Below are 20,291 nucleotides of genomic sequence, written 5' to 3'. Positions count from 1 at the left end.
ACTATAATCAAAGTAGACTTTTATTACAAGTAGTATAGTACAATCTCCAAAAAAATAAAGAATTTCGAGCCTAAAATAACTAATACATTTCAGATAAAGTCAATAAATTCATAATAAACAAAAATCAACATAATTTCAATTTTGAAAGGTTCTAATACCAAATAATTAAATGCAACTAATATTTGGGTACAAGAGTATTTAAAGTTCCAACTCACAAAACCCGTTTGATAAGCGATAAGAAGTTGCGCCACTAATCAGTAGCACAACCTGGGAAACAAATCAAAGACCCTAGTGTTGTACTTATCTAAAACTTAGTTATTTATTTCACTATCTTCGCTTCGTCGTTTCATGTTTTATTTTTTCTTGTTTGGTTTGTTCTTATCGAATACCGCTTGGTTTTTGTTGGATGCGCTTATCTTTATAGGTAGAGTCGGTGATCGATTAAAATGTAAGCCTAAGCAACCGAATGATGATGCTGAAGCGTATCGAATCGAATCGTTGTCCTATGCATTACCATAACACTAGAAACTAATTATAAATTCAAGCATATTACAATAAGAATCACACAACAATCTTCGCTAGACTTCGTTGTAGGTGGCTACTAACTATGTGGAATATACACGCAGATAACTAGCGCAGAGTGGTTACAGTGTAGATGTGTAGATGACCCTCTGTAAAACCAATCTACTCTTACTCTGCTATATCTATGGTTATGTGACAGGATGACTAACAATCCCTGCTTCATTTTAGCACAATTGACTACTACAAATAGTGTTTAACCCGTGGGTTGCATCTACGCTATAATGTGGCTGTTTTTGTTAAGATCGGTGAGCAGCTCTGCGTCCAGATCCTCGGCCTCCAGCAGATCGTTGCACGCGTCACCGTTGAGGGAGTGTGGAATGCTAGTGGACAAGACCATGCCCCGGCCTCCACTCCCAGTGCCAATGGAAATATCATCGGGTGGCGAGTTCCGCCGCCTCTCACGCTCCCTGACGATGTGCGGCGCTTCGTTGAACTCGTCTAGTTCATCCATGCCTGCAATGTAAAAGATCCATTAAAGTAAAATCTTTTTCCATTTACTATCCATACCTACCGGCATATTTGGTGCCCGCTAAGAGCAGGTATTGACCCGCCCGGTGTGGCCACAGTAAGCCAGTCATCACACAGTAGGCCATGCAGTCGGCCGAGTTGGTGATACCTTGCAGCAGCTTGTAGCGCCACATGGGACTGACCTGCAGCGCCACAATGGCCACGATGGGCAGGTAAATAAACCATACCAAGCTGGAGGCGCCCAGGTGCAAAAGGAAGTCCAGTTTTTTACTGGAGTGCTCGTACTTCATGGTGTTGCGCAGCTCGTACAGGAACCACATCATAAAGGAGGTGCTAGAAATGGGCAAAAGCCGTCAGAATAGTGAGCGTACTTTGTAGAAATACTCTCTAAACTTACCGGAGTATGAGCACAATCCATCCCGGCCAGGTCTGGTACTCGTCTATATCGGAAACAACATCAACTTCCGTCTGAAAACATACCAAAGGTTATAGTTGCCACATTTACATGGAAGGAGGTGCTGGACTCACCCTATCCCAGATGTATAGGAACACATGAAACGCGCAATATGGCACCCAGATAGACATGAGAATGATCCAGCCCGTTCGGCTGATCTGCTGCCATGTCACCGCCCAGCCTTTGGCCAACAACAGCAGAATAAGCATGAAACTGGTGCGACTGAGAATATCTAGCACATCTCCCGCCGCCTGCAGTCGCGGCTCGCCCACTCCGTTCGCCGCGTAACGTATCAGGTGGGCAGTTATCAGAGCCAAGCTGACAAACTCGCTTAGCAGACTTAGGGTGAACAGCTTCGTTACCGGATGCTTCTGGCGTCTAACTGCGTAGATTTGGAGGGGCAGCAGAACAATGTAAACCAGAAGGAAAACGAGGTACATCTCCAGCAGATTTTGCTGATCATAGGGGAACTGGTAGGTCAAGGGATGTGCGGCTGAGTTGTTGGGATGAATGTTAACCAGGTGGATGTCGTAGCTTATTGTGTTTAGCAGCTTGCTACTCAGGTTGCTCAGCCGAGGGATGCTTTCGTGCGCGTGCCACTGGCAAGTGCTTTGGTTCTGGTAGCAGGCTACTAAGGAGACGTACCAGAATCTAGCAAAGGATGGGTTATAAGAAAGTTACACAAAAAGGAAAGTTCTCTCCAGCTCACCTGGGCTCCGCCTCCAAGTTAATAACGTAGGTAAACTGGAAACCGGGTATAACGTTGCTCGGCGCATCCTCGTCGCTGCAGAGTTCGCCCTTCGGACAGGGTATGTGCCTAAGGAAGTCCCTCTTGGCGTGTGGATTACACCTGGCATCGTAAGCTATGTGCTGCAGTCGCGAAAACATCCCCGCGCAGGCTGCTTCCCTGCTCCGCTGACTACGATTGCTATAAAAATCTACGAAAGTACTCCTATCCAAAACAGCCAGCGTCAGTGGGGCCGCATAGTGGTCCGTGGAGGTTATATTTCCATATATGTATCCGTAGGGATTTCTCCTCTGGGGGTCCGCCTTGTTGAAGCCGAATTTTACCAGGAACTGGAAAAAGTCTGCGGTCTGGAACCTCCCACTGATGTGCGTAGCTTGGCATGACGGCAGTGGAATCGTATAGGCCAACAGGAAAAGTCCCAAGAGTAATAGCCGCTTGGGATTTCCAGAGATTTCTTGTCTTATCAGTTGTGTTGATGCTGTTCCTGCTTCTTCTTCCACTACCTTGTTTCTTCCTTTCACCTCCATGGCCACTGCTTCGTTGGCATTGTGGAGGCTCTTTTGCCAGGGTGGCGCACCTTTGTGCATTGCTCTGCAGTTTGCACTGGCCCTTGTTTTCGGTCTATGCTATTTTTATTTTGTTTTGCGGAAATTTCCACAATCCCCCGTCTCCAGAAATGGTTGTTGTTGTTTTTGTCCAGTCCCTTAGAGGTGGTTGAATGCTGACTCTGATATCGATAAGAATTATCGATAGTTTCAGAGCTTCGAAAAAGTACCCAAAGATGGCGCTACAGTGCACACGGTTAACAGATTTGATTTTAAAATTTTAGAAGAATAAACAGTACAACATACATTTTCTTGTTCTATATGCATTCTTGATTTTAATTTAAAAAAGAACCATGAGAAGTACCAGTTGAAATATTTACCTTAAATTTTAAGTATTTCTTTTTTACACAACTTCCGAACTTTACAAGATAATTGATTAGATCTCCGGTGACACCCCATTTTTTAGGACTATCGAACAATGAAAGTGGTTAGCTTTTCCCAGAATGACGTCCCAACTCTCATTTTCTTTACAATTTTTTAAGCTGCCATTGCCAATGGCAATTCTGAACAATAAATTTCAATAATTCGCAAATTTATGCGGCGAAGAGTCTTTCTACCCTTTTTGAACCTGAGACTTCAAAGTGCCAAGTCTAGGGGGCCGCGTAACCCCCATGTCCTGCCAGGACAGAGCATCCCTTTCGCTTATTCATTTAAAATGCAGCCGGCGGTGGCGAGAAAATTCTCGTATGGATTGTGGTTGCCCCGCCCACTTTCCTTATCCCCTTTGGCAAAGGTGCAAAAAAAAAAAATTGCACACACTCTGACAATTCCTTTGAGCTTTGATTGTGCGAAAATATTGCCGGCTGTGGTTTGCATAAAAAAATATGAGAAGCCATTGAGATGTAGATTTTTTGCATTGTGTTTTTGTGGAAAAATAAAGACTGTTCGATTCTCGGAATCAAGGAGTCGGAGTACCCCATTCCGTTGACCCACTTACTCGACCATTACTCACTCATTTATTGATGATGCGGCACAAACCCAAAAAAAATCGGAGAAAAGCTAGCATAAATTCATGAGCCCTTTCCAAAAGCATAGTTTTTGGGCCAAGTCTCGGCATTCTTGTTGACAGTCACAGTTCACTCAGCTGGGCAAAAGTCAAGACAAATACAAGAAACATGATTGCTGTGGAGATTTTCGTTACTTCCTCCCAAATAAACAATGGCCGGAGCAAAATAACTTGCCACTACAAATTATTCGGCAAATATTAAGCACACACAACAACATGTGAACAAGACGAAAAGTTCATTTCAATGTCTGCCAAGGACTATGGCGACGCCGACCAAGACGAAGACGACCCCAATAATAAAAATCGACAAGGTTAGCAGAAACACAAAAGGAGACCAATTTGGCGGCCCTTTCTGACGGGCTGGCGCTATCCTCCGTTGGACTGCAGGATCAAATAGTTCATTGAAATGCCAGCGACGAAACATGGACAATGAAGGTTCAATGATGATGAGGTGGAAAATCCAGAGGAGGGCTCGGCTGTGAAGTTTTTCGGGTGTGTTTTCCGCCAACTTTGCACAAAATGTATTTTATTATTGATTAGGCGCTCGGCGATGTTTTTGTTTGGATAATAAAAAGATGGTCCTGCTGGGGGCATGATTGGGCAGAGAGCCCTTTAATGATGTCTGGCTGTAGCTATAGGTTTTGAAAATATGTATGTATTTACTTTATTTATTAAAATGGTTAGCCAACCGACAGAGTTAATTAAAAAACATTCGACGCACAAATCTGGCAGTGAAGTAGTAGACTATTTCAGTAAAGCTCAAGGCACTGCAGCCCAAGAAGAAACCAACCAGGCCTCCTATATAGACTGAAACAAGAAAGAGAGGCTTTTAAAGAGGCTTCGAAAGTAATATCAGTTGGAAAGGACTCACCCAAAACATCGGCAAAGGAGAAGAGGACGTCCCGGCGCAGTTGCATTTTCGGATAATCAATTATGCCCCATTGCAGATTAGCTCCCAGGAACCAGACACGCGAACGCTGAAGAAGTTCCCGGAAAATGGGTAGCACAATGAAAATAAAGAAAGTGGAGGATACAGATATAAGCAGATAAAAGGCGCAAAAGCTGAATAAGAACAACATCATTATCGTCAATGCCGCACTGGCAACAAGGCAAGTAAGCAAAAATTATTATTAAATGTAAAAACTTTCGCCGCACACAGCGCGAAAAAAAGTTAAACAAAACTTTGGTTTCCGCCCGCGACTTTCCCTCTGCCCAAAATAATTGCATATTTCAAGGCGCCCAGTTCCTGCAACTTCTGCGCTTATTATTTTTTATAGCCCCGGACTACAATTTTGATGTTTGTTTAAGGCAAATGCTCCCGAAATGCTCGGGCAGCTTTACCTCCCCTCCGAGCTCCACCACCACCTCTGTGGCCCGGCGGATTTTTCACAGTTTTCCGGGCAGTTTTCCACTTGAAATGCGCGACGCAACGGCATCTGCAGTTGCCACTTAACGAGCACTAGATGGCGCTTCTGTTTGCCATAAACCTTTTTACAGTTAAAGTTTACTTTATATTTTTAAAAGCGGATTCCCCAATTTTTTCATTTATTTTTACGACTATTATTATGAGGGTGCGTTTGTACTTACATAGGATTGGACGAAGAAGTTGGAGTCATCGCAGTTGGCCAAGCAGTTGCAATTGATTTTGTACTTGTCCGACTTCAAGGAGATTATCTCGCCTGCGAAATAGAAATTCCAGTTTGAAATTCAGTCCATATGGGGCAAGTCCATATCTGGTAATATCCTGCTATCGTAAATATTTAAGCATCTTGTCAAAGTCAACCTGTCCGAAATATTTCCCAATTACTCGTCAAATATTCAACAGGTTGTCAATCGTCCTTCCCTCAACAAATTAAATTATGGTCACGTTGGATGGAAATGCAAATCGAATTTTAGGGTCCTAGAGAATATTTGCATGTCCTAGGAGTGACCTAGAGGGGGCTAGAGTTACTCACGTTTAACTTTGACCAGGCATCCGATACCCTCGAGTCCGCAAACCGGCAGCTTCCGTCCATTTCGCACTGGCCAAGAAAAAAAGGTACGATTAAGCTTAGAGGGGCCACGAGATGGATAATCGTGCAAAATTTGCCACTTAAACAACCAAGGGTTTAAACATTTTACGACCGAATTTGCGCTATAAACCGGACAGCTTTGATGCATCCTGGTGCAGGACACCGGACACTCGGGAAACCGGGGCGTAAAAGTTAACTTTAATGGTGGCCAATTAAGTGCAACTCTGTGTCCGAAAATATGATTATACCCACAGCGGTTCCGGTAGAAGTGTGGAATGCAGCCGCAGACACGGAGGGCGAAGAAGAGCCGGCATTCGGAGAGACAGAGCCCGAAGCTGTAGATGGGCACCGTCAGCATGTCCTCCGCCTCGTAGTTGAAGCGGCAGCTCCTCTGCTTGGTGTTGAAACTAAAAAACACACATAAAATAAATGAAACACTCCCGAGTACCACAACTCACGCTCTGGCCTCCTCGTTGGTGTAGATCTCCAGGGCTATTAGCTCCACCGTGGTGTAGTCACTCTCCGGAAAGGTGTACCGCTGCTTGGATATGCTGGGGACATCGCCGGCTCCGTGGAAGTACACGTCGTAGGCTGTTGAAAGGTTGATAATCTGGGCGTAGATCTCGCCGTCCAGGGGATGCACCGTGACCCGATCCCCGTGGTCCATCAGGCTCCAATCGCCGGAGCGCCAGTAGCTGTCAAAGAGTCGTAAAATCAGTGCCACTTCCTTTTGGCAGTGGGGATAAAAGGGTCCTGGCTCACTCAAAGGAATTGTAGCGCGCCACCAACGAGTTGACGGAGTGGCAAATGCCAAACTCCGTTTGCGTCTCGTATATGAACATTTTGACGGCGGCGCCGCTGCTGATTTCCGGTTCGAAGGGCCACTTCAGTTCGTAGAGCAGATCCAAGTACTTGGAGCTGGGTATCCCATACGACTTGTTCAGCGGCAAGGTCTCCAAGTTGTCGTATGTGAGGCTGGCAAGTTTCACAATAAAATCACGGAAATCCTCTTGATCCTCCTCGGACTCAAACTGCTCCGGATGGGTGCTGCAAGAGGGTGCACCATGAATGTTTAGGCAAACTAGCAAAGGGAAGGGGAAAACTCACAGGATATACTCCTCGACCTTCAGTTCGTCGATTCTCTTGTGCGGACACACCGTCAGCGAGGGAAAGCTAGTGTTCCACACCAGCTTGTTCCGATCCATGGATATGACCATGGGAGAGGTCTGGAAGCGATGCCAAGTCCGTTTGCTCAAGGATATGATGCTGAAGAGAGCCACGCAGATAAAGGCAAACCAAAGCATCCTGAAAACAAAGGTTGCATTATATTTTTGAATAAAAAACAAATGCCTGGAGGTCCGAAATGATATATGGAAATCGGCTCAGTAATTCGCAGAGCTGTTGTGTGCTCAGTCTGGCAGAGAACATAAAAATCTATCGCGTGTAAATTTTTAGGAGAAAAATTCGCCGGAAAAGAATTATGGCTGGGAGTCAATGAACGCATCTATGCCGTTGCAACCCTTTCCTTCTTGTCCTTTTTGTCTTTTTTTTGTTTGGTCCTGCTAACTGGCGAGGACACAGACAGAAGTCGCCAAAAATCCTTTGGAGAATTTCCCATTTCCCCGACAATGACACTTTGATGCCAGCAATGGTTCATAAAGCTTTCGGCGCACACCCGAACTTGGCTTTTAATTTCCCGCCCCAAGCATTTTCCAGCTCTTTATTATTTCTCTTCCTCTGACAGCCGAGTGCTGTGTACTTTGTCTAACACCACAAATTCCTTTCGGACGTCACACATATGACAGCCTCATTGTCATTTCCACACAGCCATTTTTCCATTTTCCTCCAACCACTTTTCCGCTTTTCCCCACTCACCGACTCGAATCTGACTCGTGTCTGGCCTGCAATTTATGTATTTGCTTTGTTTCATCATCTCGACACTCATATGCATAAAATTTGTGCGTGAATAAGGCTCAGTGATGCATAGTTGATGCCCGACAAATATGTCCTGATGCCCGAGGAGGCTGAGTCCTGGAGAGATCGCCCCAGAGGGTTGTTTCCCTTCTTATTTTTAAGGGGGGGCAGGCAGGAGGCTGATTTTCCGATTAGAGCACTTCTCACATACTTTCTTGCAGAGCTATGTGATTGAAGAGCATGTGATATAACACTATATATGTCAAAGCCATCCAATTGTGATTCCTTGGGAATTCAATTAGAAAAAGTCTAAGGGGGGCTCGGCTTTTAAATATTTCAAACATCACTTCGAATTCCCTAGTTTTTTTTTTGAAATTTGGAAGACAGTTCAAATAGCTGCTTATATTTATGTAAATTTTCCGATTTCCAAATATCTGAATTACCACCGATGAAGGATTTAAGCTGCACCACATTTAAGGACACTCGAAAGCTCGATGCCCTGCCATGGATTTCAGGACCCCGACCAAAACCATGCAAATCCTGTGCGTCCTGGGCCGCTGCGTGTTTTGCATTTGCATTTGCAGTTTTCGGTTGTGGATTATGCAATCGTGCACCTGTCGCAGCCACCCGGAAACTGAAGGGTGGGTGGTTGGTGTGTTGGTGGGTCGGTGGGTCGGTGGCTCGTGCTAAGCCCTCATAGTTACCATATCAACGCTAGTGAAATTGAGGTTATCACATGTCAGCGACACAGACTCTTTCTCTCAGGTTTATGCATATCTCCTCCCTGTTTTTTTTCTGTCCCCAGCTTGTTTTCATACACCTATGTATATTTTTTCCTAAAAATACTTTAGTTCCGAGGACGAGCAAGGGTGGCCGGGCGAAGCTTAAGCCTGGTCGGGCATAGAGTTCTGCATAATCCAGAAATTTGTGCGTCACAAGCTGATTTTTCGCCATGGTGAAGCATATTTGGGCGTTCTGTTCACGGGGTTCTCGGGGCGGAGGCCCAAATAAATCTAAATTGTGCCAAGTGGAATCGGTCGGAGAAATAAATTTCCGAGAAGAATGTGCTCTTCGACTGCCCAACAAATCATTAGCAGGAAGGCTTTTGGGGGAAAGTGTATTAATTAAAGCAGAGCTTTGCGTGACCTCCTATACACCTTTCACACGCTTCACCTTCGCTTTCTTCTGGCCACCCCCTGAGCAACACCTGTCAGTTCTGTTTCAGGTATTGCAGAAAAACTAACAATAATTGTAATTGAGCTTCATGATTTCGAAGGGGGGTAACTACACTGAAAGAAAACTAATAAAAATTGATGTAAGCACTACAATCATACACATCATTATTGTAGAAATTCTATTAACCTTTTTCCTCAGTGCCTTCTTGGCCCTGTCCTTGGCCTGGCTGTTATCCACTAATTAACCCTCAGCCGGCAGTCCTGACAGATTTTCCACCCTTCGCCCACCTTGGCCGCCCTTTCCTGTCGGCCATTACGTGGAGTGTTGCCAATTTAAGCCTTGCCAGGGCCAGACTGGGCCGAAAGCGAGGGAGACTCCTGCCCTCCTTGGCGAGTGTGTAATCCTGTTTGTCATGTCATGTCAGTTTTAAGGATTTATTGCACCGCACAAAAATACAAATTTCAGCAACAAAATTATTACTACAGTTCCTTCCCCCACAAGATATGTAGAAAAATAGATTTCTCCTCCGAAAAGGGGACTCGACACGCACTTCCCTTTTCCCTGTGAGGTTTCCCTGCTCCAGGACTCGTATCGGAATCTCTGCACGTGGCCGCGTCCTATTTTAAGTCCTCGACTTATAGTTTCCCACTTTATGGATGCCAGAAGGGGTTAGTTCCCGGCGTAATCCTGTGTAAAAGTTTAACTTGCGGTCTCCGCTGGCTCGGGTTTGGTTCTGGTTTGGTTATGGCCCGTAATGAGGCTTTGCTTTAATTTCCCTGGCAATTAATTGAGTGGAAATGTTGACTGAGTTGTTGCGGCCGCTTAGCCCAATATTTGGTTAGTAAGATCAAGGCTGAAGGAGCTCTGACATTTTGGGTAGAGAGCTGGGGTCATTTTCGGCGGAGCTGGGGAAGGTGTATCTTGAATTTTAATTTTCGAGTCCCATGCTTGAAAGTGGAAAATAGAGAGCTATTGTTCCCCCTACAGGTTCTATTACGCTCATGCCCATCATGTGTGCAATTCCATTAACCAATCCCATCCAGCGGGCCAGGAAAAGCCCTCCATCGCAAACTGCAAATCACAACTCACCGTTCGATGAAATTCAGGCCTAGTTTGGCCAAATAAATGAAGCCGTGTATGGAGGAGCCCTGCAGGAACTCGATTATAAAGGCCTGCACTTTGGCCAGGCAGGCCCCTCGACGATCCCTCGCCGTCTCATCGGGGCGTTCGTCCTGCTCCTCCGGCCCTTTCCCCACGTGGCGCGGATCCTTTGACGGCGGCTGCCACAAGGGTGGTCGCCGAAAACTGCGAATGCTCCGGACGGGAGCCGTCTGATTAATGGTTCCGTTGTCGTCATTAGCTTTTGCAATTGTTTTGCCAGTGGTATTATGCGGATTTCTTTGCGCGGTACCCGGGAAGAGCAGCAGTCCGGGTCCCGACCTCCGGGAGTATTCCTCCGGCTCTTGCGGTTGCAGCGATGCTGTCGAGGATGTTAGCAGTGAGTCGGGTCTGGATCCCGATCCGGATCCGCTGCCATCGTTGCCATCCCAACTGCTTCGTCCCGATGTCGTTGCCGTTGTCCCTGCCACCGTTGACGGCGAGCTTTCATCGTTGAGTTTCAAGTGCATTTTGTGTCCTGTGAAAAGACAGGATTGGTTAGTAAAGCGAAATGCCATTAAAGTAATGAATAGATAGACTAAAGAAAGAAAGAAAGGTTTTAGAAATTCATAAAGATAATCCAAGTCCACGAATAACTGAAAAGATTCGTAGGACGATTCACTATCAAAAACCAGTACAGAAAATAGTATCCTGCCGCATAATGAAGACACAATAAGCCCTGCAATCACACACCAGTTTACAACATTTTTTGACTCTGATTTGTGTTCCCAAAATGCATATGTTTGGCCGCCATTAAGCCATATCGTAGTTCTTGAACATGCACATATGGCACCGCAAAGTCCCACTTCCGGGAAAACCTCGGACAGTAATCGTCTGTCGATGGCACTCGCCAAACACTACAACACACCCCCCATACACACAGTCTGGGGGAGAACAGAAACGCACTCCCGCGCACACTGATTACCGAGGAAACTTCATAATTTGTCCGACTCCCGAGCATTGTAACATGGTTAAGCTCTGATTTTTTATCCACCCCTTTGCTGTTCATTAAATATAAATACGTTGGTTTTAAATATGTTTTTGCGGTGGAGCGGCAGGTCGCAGGACACGGCCGAACAAGGACAACAATAAATCATCATCGGCGGGGGCTTTAATGCGCTGTAAATTATGCCTGATGGTGGACACAGCTCCGCGAGAGTAAATCCATTGAATGACACAAAATGCAATCAGTGTACGCACGGGGGGAACCCGATGATGACGATGCTCCCAGGGATCGAAAGTCTATATCCCGCTGATGCAGGTGCGGCAGCATCGTCATCATCCGCGTCATTATAGCGGAATTGTGGTCGGGCATTAACTTAGTTAAGGATTTCCATTCACGAGTGGCTGGCGTTGAAGAGATTGCGATTAAATGGTAATTGGATGGACCAGATATTAAGAAGATTTTCGCTCCGATCAGAGGGGCTTTTGTATTATTTTTTTTAAATAAAAAAATTAACTTCCAGTCTTCAGCTAGTCTTGCTAGTTCTGAAGTCTATCGATCAGCGGGGTCTCCAGAAGGTTCTACAATCGAACATCCTTCCGATAAACTCCCCCAAGGCAATCAGCGAGATGAGCTGTAACATCAAAGGCTTGGGCCTCGGCCGAGTGTCCAACTGGGTCCTTAAAACCGGATTAAAATTTCATTTAAATTTGCATTTAAATGAGCGTCGAACACTCAAAGTAAATGACCCCATTCGAGTCACAGTCGTCCCAAGTCCCCAGTCCCGGGCGCAGGCTGGAATCCACTCGGCTCTTGGCAAAGGACAAAGGTCCAGACGCGAACTTGTGTTTCCCAGACCCAGACAAGGGCGGCGGCCCCCAGACTTTTCCCACAACGCACATGGACAGCATTAAAAGGATTTCTCTGCTTTTTTTCCAACATTTTCGTTGCGAATGCGACTTTCTCCCGGTAGTTGATTACCTTTGGCAGTTGATACGGGGGGTCGGGGTTGGGTGGGAAATGCAACTGCAACTTAAGCAGCAACTGCCACTTTTAATGGATATTGTTTAAAAATGTAATATTTTGCAATTAAATAAAGGCATTTGCCCGAACCATGGCTTCGACCCGGGGCCGTCTCAATTAAAGTCGATTGCCAAACATTGCATACAGTACACTTTCCCGTGAATACTTAATTTTTTGTAACTCCCGGGTGCGTATGCCCTGTGCATGTTAATTAATATTGCAGAAACGCTTAAAGGACATTTTAATTGGCCTTCGCTTTGTGGGCCAGGCGAATTGTTATTGAGAACAGGAAAAAGGCGATTGAGGTGGAAATGGGAGAGCTGCAGGCCATGGGAATGCATTTAACCCGGCACTTAACCTTAAAGAGGGAGCACAGGAAGCTCTTGAGAGGGAAGGAAAAATCCATAAAATAAGATTGTGGAAGAAGGAACTGTTGCCTTGAAGAATATCTTATCACTTTATATAGTTTATAGGTGCACTTAAATATTAAGAAATGGGGGTATCTCCGATCAAATTAAAAGATATCCTGTCACAGTAATGGAACAAGTAACCGCCCCCCAAAAACCTCAACCGATTCCGATCAATTTATTCGCCAGCAAATCGAATCCTTTTAGCATTGTCTGAACTAACATTTGCCTGCAAACTATTCCTGTTCACTCGTTGAAATAACAAATTTTCCAATTTATTTCTTGATTTATTTTCACGCCAATTTCTTGGCTTTCGTGTCCGCCCCCTGCAACATGGCTTGACATTTGTTTATTTATTTGGCTTCATGTTTTGTCTTGCCATTCCTCTTCATTGTTTTCCGCAGCGTCTTTGGAAGGATGCTGTTCCCCAGCTCCTGGCCAGCCTGCCAGCATCGCAGCTCCCCAGTTCGTCGGTTGCGTGAAATCACGAATGAATGAATGACTGCCCCGGCAAACGCCATGAATATTCATGGGCCCTGCCACCAGACAGACTCCTAAAGACAACAACAACAACATTCTCAGGTCCGGGCAGAGCAGGAATAGGAGCAGCAGGAGCATCGGCAAGGACTACAACATATAGCCGACACAGCTTGCATTTCCGCTGAATGTGGCAACAATTCGCAGAGCCATTTTGCTGTCCACGAACAGCAGTTTCTCACAATACCCTAACCAGAAACGTTTGCTTTTTGAATAGATTTTGGAAAGAAATAAATGGGGCGATTTCTAGAAATTCTAGAATATTAAAAGTGGTTTTTAAGCAAGTGATTATTAAGGATTTAAGGATCTTGAAAGATATTCTAAAAGCACAGAGCTTTCTTCTCTTCAGGCTTCTTCCTTAAGTCCTAGTTCACTTAAGAGTCTTTCCTATTCGATATTCGATTTGCCAGGACATTGCTTACACTCCTAGTTTGTGTTTTCGGTGTGTGTGTGTATTCCAGTGTGTTTCTTGGCAAGATGCTGCAAATTGTTTGGGTTTAGTTGTTCTTGTCCCCGGCCGTAGATGTAGCTGATGTTATTGCTATTTGCGCTATTTGTGCAGCAGTGGCTCCGAGTGGCTCCCAGCGGCTCCCCGGTCGGCGGTGGTTGGCGGCTGCTTTCTGGCGGTGTCAGCAGCAGCCAACATTTTGTGGCTGCATGTGCAACAGTTTCAGTTCCTTGCCTCGCCCCACTAAGTAGGCAATGCTTTCTGCTGCGCACCCCCGCCCCTCACACAGGAAATTTAATTAAATGCACTTTTCTTTTGTATTTTGCCTTTCGTATCGGCGATACCGAAATGTTGCGGATACTTTTTGGTGAGACCACAGATTTACCTTTACCGTAACCGTTACCGTTACTTTAACTGTTACTGCTCAATGCGATCTGGTCAGTGACGACGGTTAACTGTTCGCCGTTCGCCGTTGGCCAGCCAAGCGTTTTTTGGTAACTGTAATCAGCCAACTACCAGCACTTGACTTTTGTCAGGATTTTACACAGGAAGGAAAATCTGTTGACCTATACCATGATTTTGTAGAATATCCTCAATGACATGCAACAATTGGTCTTGAATTTCTGTCAGTGCACTTGCCATGGGAGACTTGGCAGCTGGACGACTGGTAGATTTTGATTTTTGTACTTGGCCACTAGCTCTTGGCTTGATTACCCTTTGGACAATTTGGCATTTGTGGCCCGCAACACGTAACTTGGTCCGGATTTTGATTCGGACTCGTTTCGGCCTGCGCTTGTTGATTGTTCCAGATCAGATTGTATTGATTTTCCTCAAACGCTAATTACTTCGGTAAGGCCAGAGGGCGAAGGCTTGGGGTGCGTAATTGTGGTCAGATAACATTCGGGGCTGATTAGGGACACAAAACGGTTCTTAACAACTAATGCCAAGCGGTATTCTAGACCATTTAAAATGTTTTTTATTCGCCGCCATGTATCACAGCCCAAGCCTGTCCTCTCAACATTAATCCAATCAATTCGATTACAGAAAATTAATCATATCCCTGCTTTCATCGGAAGCTGCGCCCCACTTTGAAATCCCACCACTTCAGGGTTCGATAATGTGGCTGGCTGGCAGGGCCACCCCCGGTCTTTGATTCTGCATTCCAGTGGCCCTGCTTTCTCTGGGCACTGCAGCTGTATAAATTTTACATTTGTTTCCTTTCAATTTAACAATGTGTACTTTTGGTATTGTTTTGCTTTTTAGCGTGAAAAAGTAGTGGGTGGGGAGGGAGCTTCGCACTGCTAGCCATTTCTCTCCTCGTTCGGTTTTTTCGCCTGATTTCGCAATATTTATGATTAGCGATTTATTATTCATCATTTTCGAGTGTGCAAACAGCGCAGGATCCTGATGGAAGGTAATAACTCTTGTAAAAAGATATTTGGGGCGGCGGTGGGTGCTGGGAGTGGATGGGCCTGTGCCCCTCCATTAACTTGCACTTAATTTGATTAACAAAAGCCGATGTTTACATGCGCTGAATGCGATGGGAATCTATCATCTACGGAGCCAAGGATTTCTTCGAGGGCGGAAATAAAATAAGAAGAGTCTTTGCTGGGTGTGCTTGGGCATTCCTGGTGCGGGCTTAGTTGCATTATTTATGGGGAGTAGTAGATAGAAGAGAAATCTAGAATGTATACTTAATCATTCATATAGAATTCACAGTCCAGAAGTTTCAATAAGTTTGGCATTCAATTGTGATTTTTTTTTCAGAACTCCTTCCTGATCTGTCAGACGCAAGTGTCCCACCGAAAATAAGGAAATGACTAATAGGAATCTAAGGACAAAGATGTCGAACAAGTGGCGGGAAAGGAGTGGCAGGACAAATCGCAGCACATGTTGGCATTAGCTTCAAATTACGCACAAGTGCAGCAGCAAGACACCAGGGCGTCCAGGACACCCCGGAAGAAAGAGTCCAGCCGGGGAGGGCCTCTGGCCCGCAGAGGCAACATTTTATTGATGTTAATTTAATGCAGAACAAATAAAAAAGCCAACGGCGGCGGCCATGCAACGGAAATAAGAAATGAAACGGAGGCAACGGCGAAATAAAAGATTTGCATATAAACAGTAACTCGCACAGACACAAGCAAAGGACTACACAGGGAGAAACGGGTAATCGCTACGATAATAAAAATGCAAGATTAAAAAAACCTTAAAATGCGTATTTTTTGAAGCAACAAGGATCATAGGAATATACAGAATCCTTTTTTGGTCTGTACTGTATATCATTTTTTCACAGTGAGCACATATTTTTATATATAAGGACATTTGCATAACAGACGTAGTCCGGATCCGAGCCCAAAAACTGTCATTGCCAAGGTTTTTACATCCGCTTGCCGCAATCATCGTCTGTTGCTGTTGCAAAGAGGGCGGACACTTGAGCCTGGTGCAGGGAACAGAAGGCGGAGCAGTCGGGGGGTTGGAACAATTCAATAATATTTATAGCATCGTCTCATTCTCGAAATGTCCGCGGCAACATATGCAAGTGGATATTGCTCTATTTTCAAGTGGGATTCCATTATAATATTGTTGTAAGTAGCGGAAAGAAAGGTCCCACAATATTGCCAAAAGGGTGGAGGGTATGGCATATATATGTGTATGCAAATAAGTGGAGGGCTCGGCCCAGTTGACACTTTGTGCCTCGAAATTTATTGGCATGTGCGAGAACAGACAGAGCCGGCTCCGGCTCTGGGCGAGGAAGCCGCTGAATGCAAGGATATTTTCGCAGACACCTCCCACACAGTGGCCCGCCTGAGTGGCTGAGCGACTCAATCCGATGTCAAAGCCGAGTCGTCGGCATTCGAAATCGAAATCCACACATGGCCAAACATTTAAATGTAATTGCAAATATTTAAATTCAATGCGCCCCATTCCAAATATTGGGGCATTCAATTTATTACCGCCATCGGGCGATTGGGCGATTCGGGAGATCGGGAACGGGATGGGCGATTGATGGGCTTTTATGAGCGCATGAGCGCTGCCGGAATTCGTTTAATGGCTCCTAAAAGGCGCTAATTATTTAGCCACATAAATCAGGGCGAATTTATTTGCCAAAGTTGAGCAAAGGACGCACTGCCGAAGAGATAATTAAATTAAATCATTTGGCACTCGGATCGGATAAATACCTGGAGGGCGGAATTAATTGGCAATCGACAGGCGTCACATTTGCGGAGAATCATCGTCAGTAGGCCCTTTCCTTTAACTCGTTAGTTTTTGGAATTATTGCTTTACTTTTTGTAGTTGTTTGTAGCTAAATTGTTAGTTGTTTTTTCTTAGCCTGCACACACCTTAAACTGTAAGAAATATCGCCGCTTGTTTTGAAGATGGAAAGAGAATTTGCTATACACTATCAACCTCAAAACCAAACTTATCACCGTCCACCGGAGGAGGAAACCAATTGGATGTCTATATACTTCGCCCTGGGCATTACAATCTTCGCCCTCCTGTTCATCACTTTATGTTGCATCTTGGTTTTATGCGGCTGCGGGTGGTGGTGCTGCTGCGACGAAGAAGGACTTGGTAACTTTCGGAATCTTCGACGAAGATGAAAAAAAAACAACTTTTTTCGAACTGAAAAACTGTCACTGTCTGTATTTATGTCAGTAAATTTGCTAACAAATTCTTCTGTGTTCACTGTCTAATAAATTAGTGGCTTTTTGTTAAATAGTCCACAGGATTTTTCACGAACTTTAATCGCACCTTCTTATCGCCTTCAGGTTCAGGGATTCGGGCCTGGGATCTGGTCTGGTCAGGGTGCTGGAAAACAAATAAAAATGGCCCTGCAATATTAATATTTATGCACAAATATCGAGCAGGGCACACAAGTTTGCTTTATCTAAGTGAAATGGGGAAAGATTGATGACTTTGCCGCCCGGGTGCGCTGCCGACACGCTTATAAGAATTTATGGCAATCGAGGGCGAGGCAACGCTGCGTATACGCAATATTTATATTTATGTATTATGAATCAATGCGAAAAAAGGGCCAGACTGCCAACCACCCAGCTAGGCAGTCGGGCAGCCAGCTAGAAAGGGCAATAATATCAAGTATAAAGGATGCGCACTAAAACAAAAGGATAACAATAACTTTTCTCAGCACGCGTGACGTAGCTGGCTGTTGGGAAGGATAATCGAAGGAAAAAGGGGGCGATTCCTGGCCAAGAAAGTAAATGGTTCTGCGGATGGTCCATTGGGGCGGATTATGAGTGAGATTCTCGTTTGGCTTCTTGAGGAAAAAAGAACCCGTAGCCGGCATAGCGCCGAGTCATAAAAATTGCATGAAAATGGGGCAAGAAATTCGACCGGCTCTTCCACTGACTCATATGGGCAGGATAATCCAGGCAAGGCGCCCTTGTCCTTTCGGCTTGTTTATTTGTTTGGCTTTTACGCCAAAAATTATACTATTACAATCAAGTTTACGATTGCAATTCGCTGTCTTGCTGTTGAGTGGCAATGAAGGCGACGATGGGCCAGGAACGAACCGGATTCAGGATCATTGCCGCTGTGTTTATCCCCCATGATGATGATGGTGATTGGCCGGCGGGGGAAGATATCTATTTAGGAATAGGAAATTGGTAGAGGAAGGACCAGGAACTAAAGTCCCAAAAAATATTGCCAGTGTAGGCTTAGCTACCTATTCGGCCGACCTCTCCCCAATCTCATCCCTCGTCGCATTCTAATGTGCAAGTTGACTTTGTGCATCCGCGCGTTGCCTGCCACGCATTTACCCCTGCCCCGGCTAAGTCCTCCTCCCAGGAGATGCAGCAACTACAGCCACCACAACAACAAGGACAACACGGCAGCGACAGGATGTGGCAAGTGGGCAACTTTGGAGCGGCAAGGTTTAAATTGCCAGAGCTAAAAGGGTTGCCAACAACAACGTCGGGGCAAACGTAACTTTTTTCTTGGCTTTTGCTGTTTTTTTTTACTTCGACAAGCGGCGCTTTTGACTGCCATTACACCAGTGCAAGCCCCTCCCCACCTCCCGTCTGTGCAGTTTTTTTTGTGGCACAAAACTTTGCACTTTGACATGCAGCCACGTGTGGCACGATGCTGAGAATCGAGAATTGAGGGGGTGCGAGGATGTGTGCATGAATGAATGAGTGTCTGGGTGTTGGTGCGGCGTGGGTGGCTGCTGTAGGATTGAATGGGCTTTCAATGTTGCCTCGGAATTGGCTGGAAAACGTGTCTAATAGTTCCCGATTCCAATCAATGACTTTCGAGGCGACTAGAGGAGAATTCTCAATGCTCGGCCGAAAATATGAGAAAGCTAATTGGTAAACAGGAAGCGGAAATATATTTCAGGATAACGCGGCAATCAGGCTGCTGCACAAATTCAGTCCTAAATCCTTTCCCTTTCCTGGCCTCTCACGTATTGTCGATTCATTGTCCCTGTTTTCTCTGTGGAGTAATCAGCCCACAAAATACAGTCATTATAATCAGCAGTGCGATGTTCTCCTGGTACAGTAAGCACCTCCGCATAATGAACCCTTGCGCACACGTGTGCACACTTAAAAAAACTGACTCTACTCGCATGAATATTTTAAAGCTCGCATTCAAATTATGATAATGATGCGAAGCGGCGAGTGTTTTTTAACGCAGCGTTGCAGGTCTTTGAGGCAGGGCTTTGAGTGGTTGGCTGGATGGATGGGTGGGGTGGTTGCATAAGCGCTAACGAGCACTGGTACCCTCGGCAGCTCAGGGACATGCAGATTCCCAGATTTGTAGCCCTCCTCCATGGTCCTCCAGCCGGAATCGCTTTCGATAATGCATTTCATTAAATTTTATACAATTCAAATGGGCATTGTGTGTGCCGGGGTGTGGGTGCGTGTGTTTAATGAGCACTGTTGTGCCAAGGACCAAAGGAGACGATCATTAGAAGTCACTTGATGTGGCAATCCTCAGAAGGGTTATGCGTTGATGAATCCTGGAGTGATTGCCAATCTAGAAGTAAAGGAAAAAATTCCACCTATGTATCTAAGTCTCGGACTACAAAGGTGAAATCTAAACAATTAAAACACACGTTTCTATAAAAAGTGAAAAACAAAAGCGCTAACTACAAAACGGGGAGAAAGACTGAGGTATTAGGTAAATAAATCTGAATGCTTTCTAAATAATTAACATGCCGGCAGCTCACTTTCATTTGAACTGGGTCTCCGCCACTCATTGAGTTGTTCAACTCGACTCAACGCGCGGCTTAGACGGCGACAAATCCCCCGTGTCTGCTTTTGAATGATAGCAGAGCATTTGTTGGGCGCCACCACCCACTAACAGAGCCACCACCCACCAAAACCACCCCATGAAAATCCCGAAGAATCAAGGAAACACCTGAGTCTGCCTCTGGAGCGAGTCCCATGGGCGTGTGTAGGCGTGTGAATAATGGCGAGTAATTAATATTTCGACATTACTTTTGGAGGATGCCGAAAAAAGAAACAGCGACACTGCCGCTGGTCTCCCGCTTAATTGGCCCGGGAAAGTGTTTCGGAAACCTCGAACCGGAGCGAGCGAAACCATAAGTCATAAAGTGCAGGACACCGAGGGCGGGGGTGGTTGGTTTTCTTTTCCATTAAATGCAGCTAGAAGCCATCTGAATAACGATTGCCAGAAGCATTTTAATTGCCCGAGCCAAATGAAATTTCGTTATTCGGATACAGATGCCATTAAACGGATACAGATACAAATAAAGATGCCGGAGATGCTCGCATACAAACATGGCCAAGTGGCACATAAAAACTTAATGTCCTGCAATTTGTTAAAAGA

General features: G+C 45.4%; 2 protein-coding genes across 2 annotated transcripts; both read right to left on the bottom strand.

Annotated features, from left to right (window-relative positions):
- Positions 1-2: 2 nt before the first annotated feature.
- LOC108125242 (uncharacterized) lies at positions 3-2,969 on the bottom strand. The gene is made up of 5 exons (XM_017241369.3): positions 2,214-2,969; positions 1,579-2,155; positions 1,448-1,518; positions 1,094-1,383; positions 3-1,035 (listed from the first exon to the last, which is right to left on the bottom strand). Exons 1-5 carry the CDS (start codon positions 2,837-2,839, stop codon positions 794-796), a joined length of 1,806 nt encoding a protein of 601 aa, XP_017096858.2. The 5' UTR covers positions 2,840-2,969; the 3' UTR covers positions 3-793.
- Positions 2,970-4,537: 1,568 nt separating this feature from the next.
- On the bottom strand, positions 4,538-10,593 carry ppk9 (pickpocket 9). The gene is made up of 9 exons (XM_017241072.3): positions 10,055-10,593; positions 6,983-7,180; positions 6,638-6,922; positions 6,334-6,570; positions 6,128-6,282; positions 5,819-5,884; positions 5,451-5,542; positions 4,735-4,840; positions 4,538-4,670 (listed from the first exon to the last, which is right to left on the bottom strand). Exons 1-9 carry the CDS (start codon positions 10,591-10,593, stop codon positions 4,561-4,563), a joined length of 1,788 nt encoding a protein of 595 aa, XP_017096561.2. The 3' UTR covers positions 4,538-4,560.
- Between the last annotated feature and the right edge of the window lie 9,698 nt (positions 10,594-20,291).

Source organism: Drosophila bipectinata, chromosome 2R (assembly GCF_030179905.1).
Source record: "Drosophila bipectinata strain 14024-0381.07 chromosome 2R, DbipHiC1v2, whole genome shotgun sequence".
In the NCBI taxonomy this organism is placed as follows: Eukaryota; Metazoa; Arthropoda; class Insecta; order Diptera; family Drosophilidae; genus Drosophila; species Drosophila bipectinata.
This window is presented reverse-complemented; position numbering and strand designations above follow the sequence as displayed.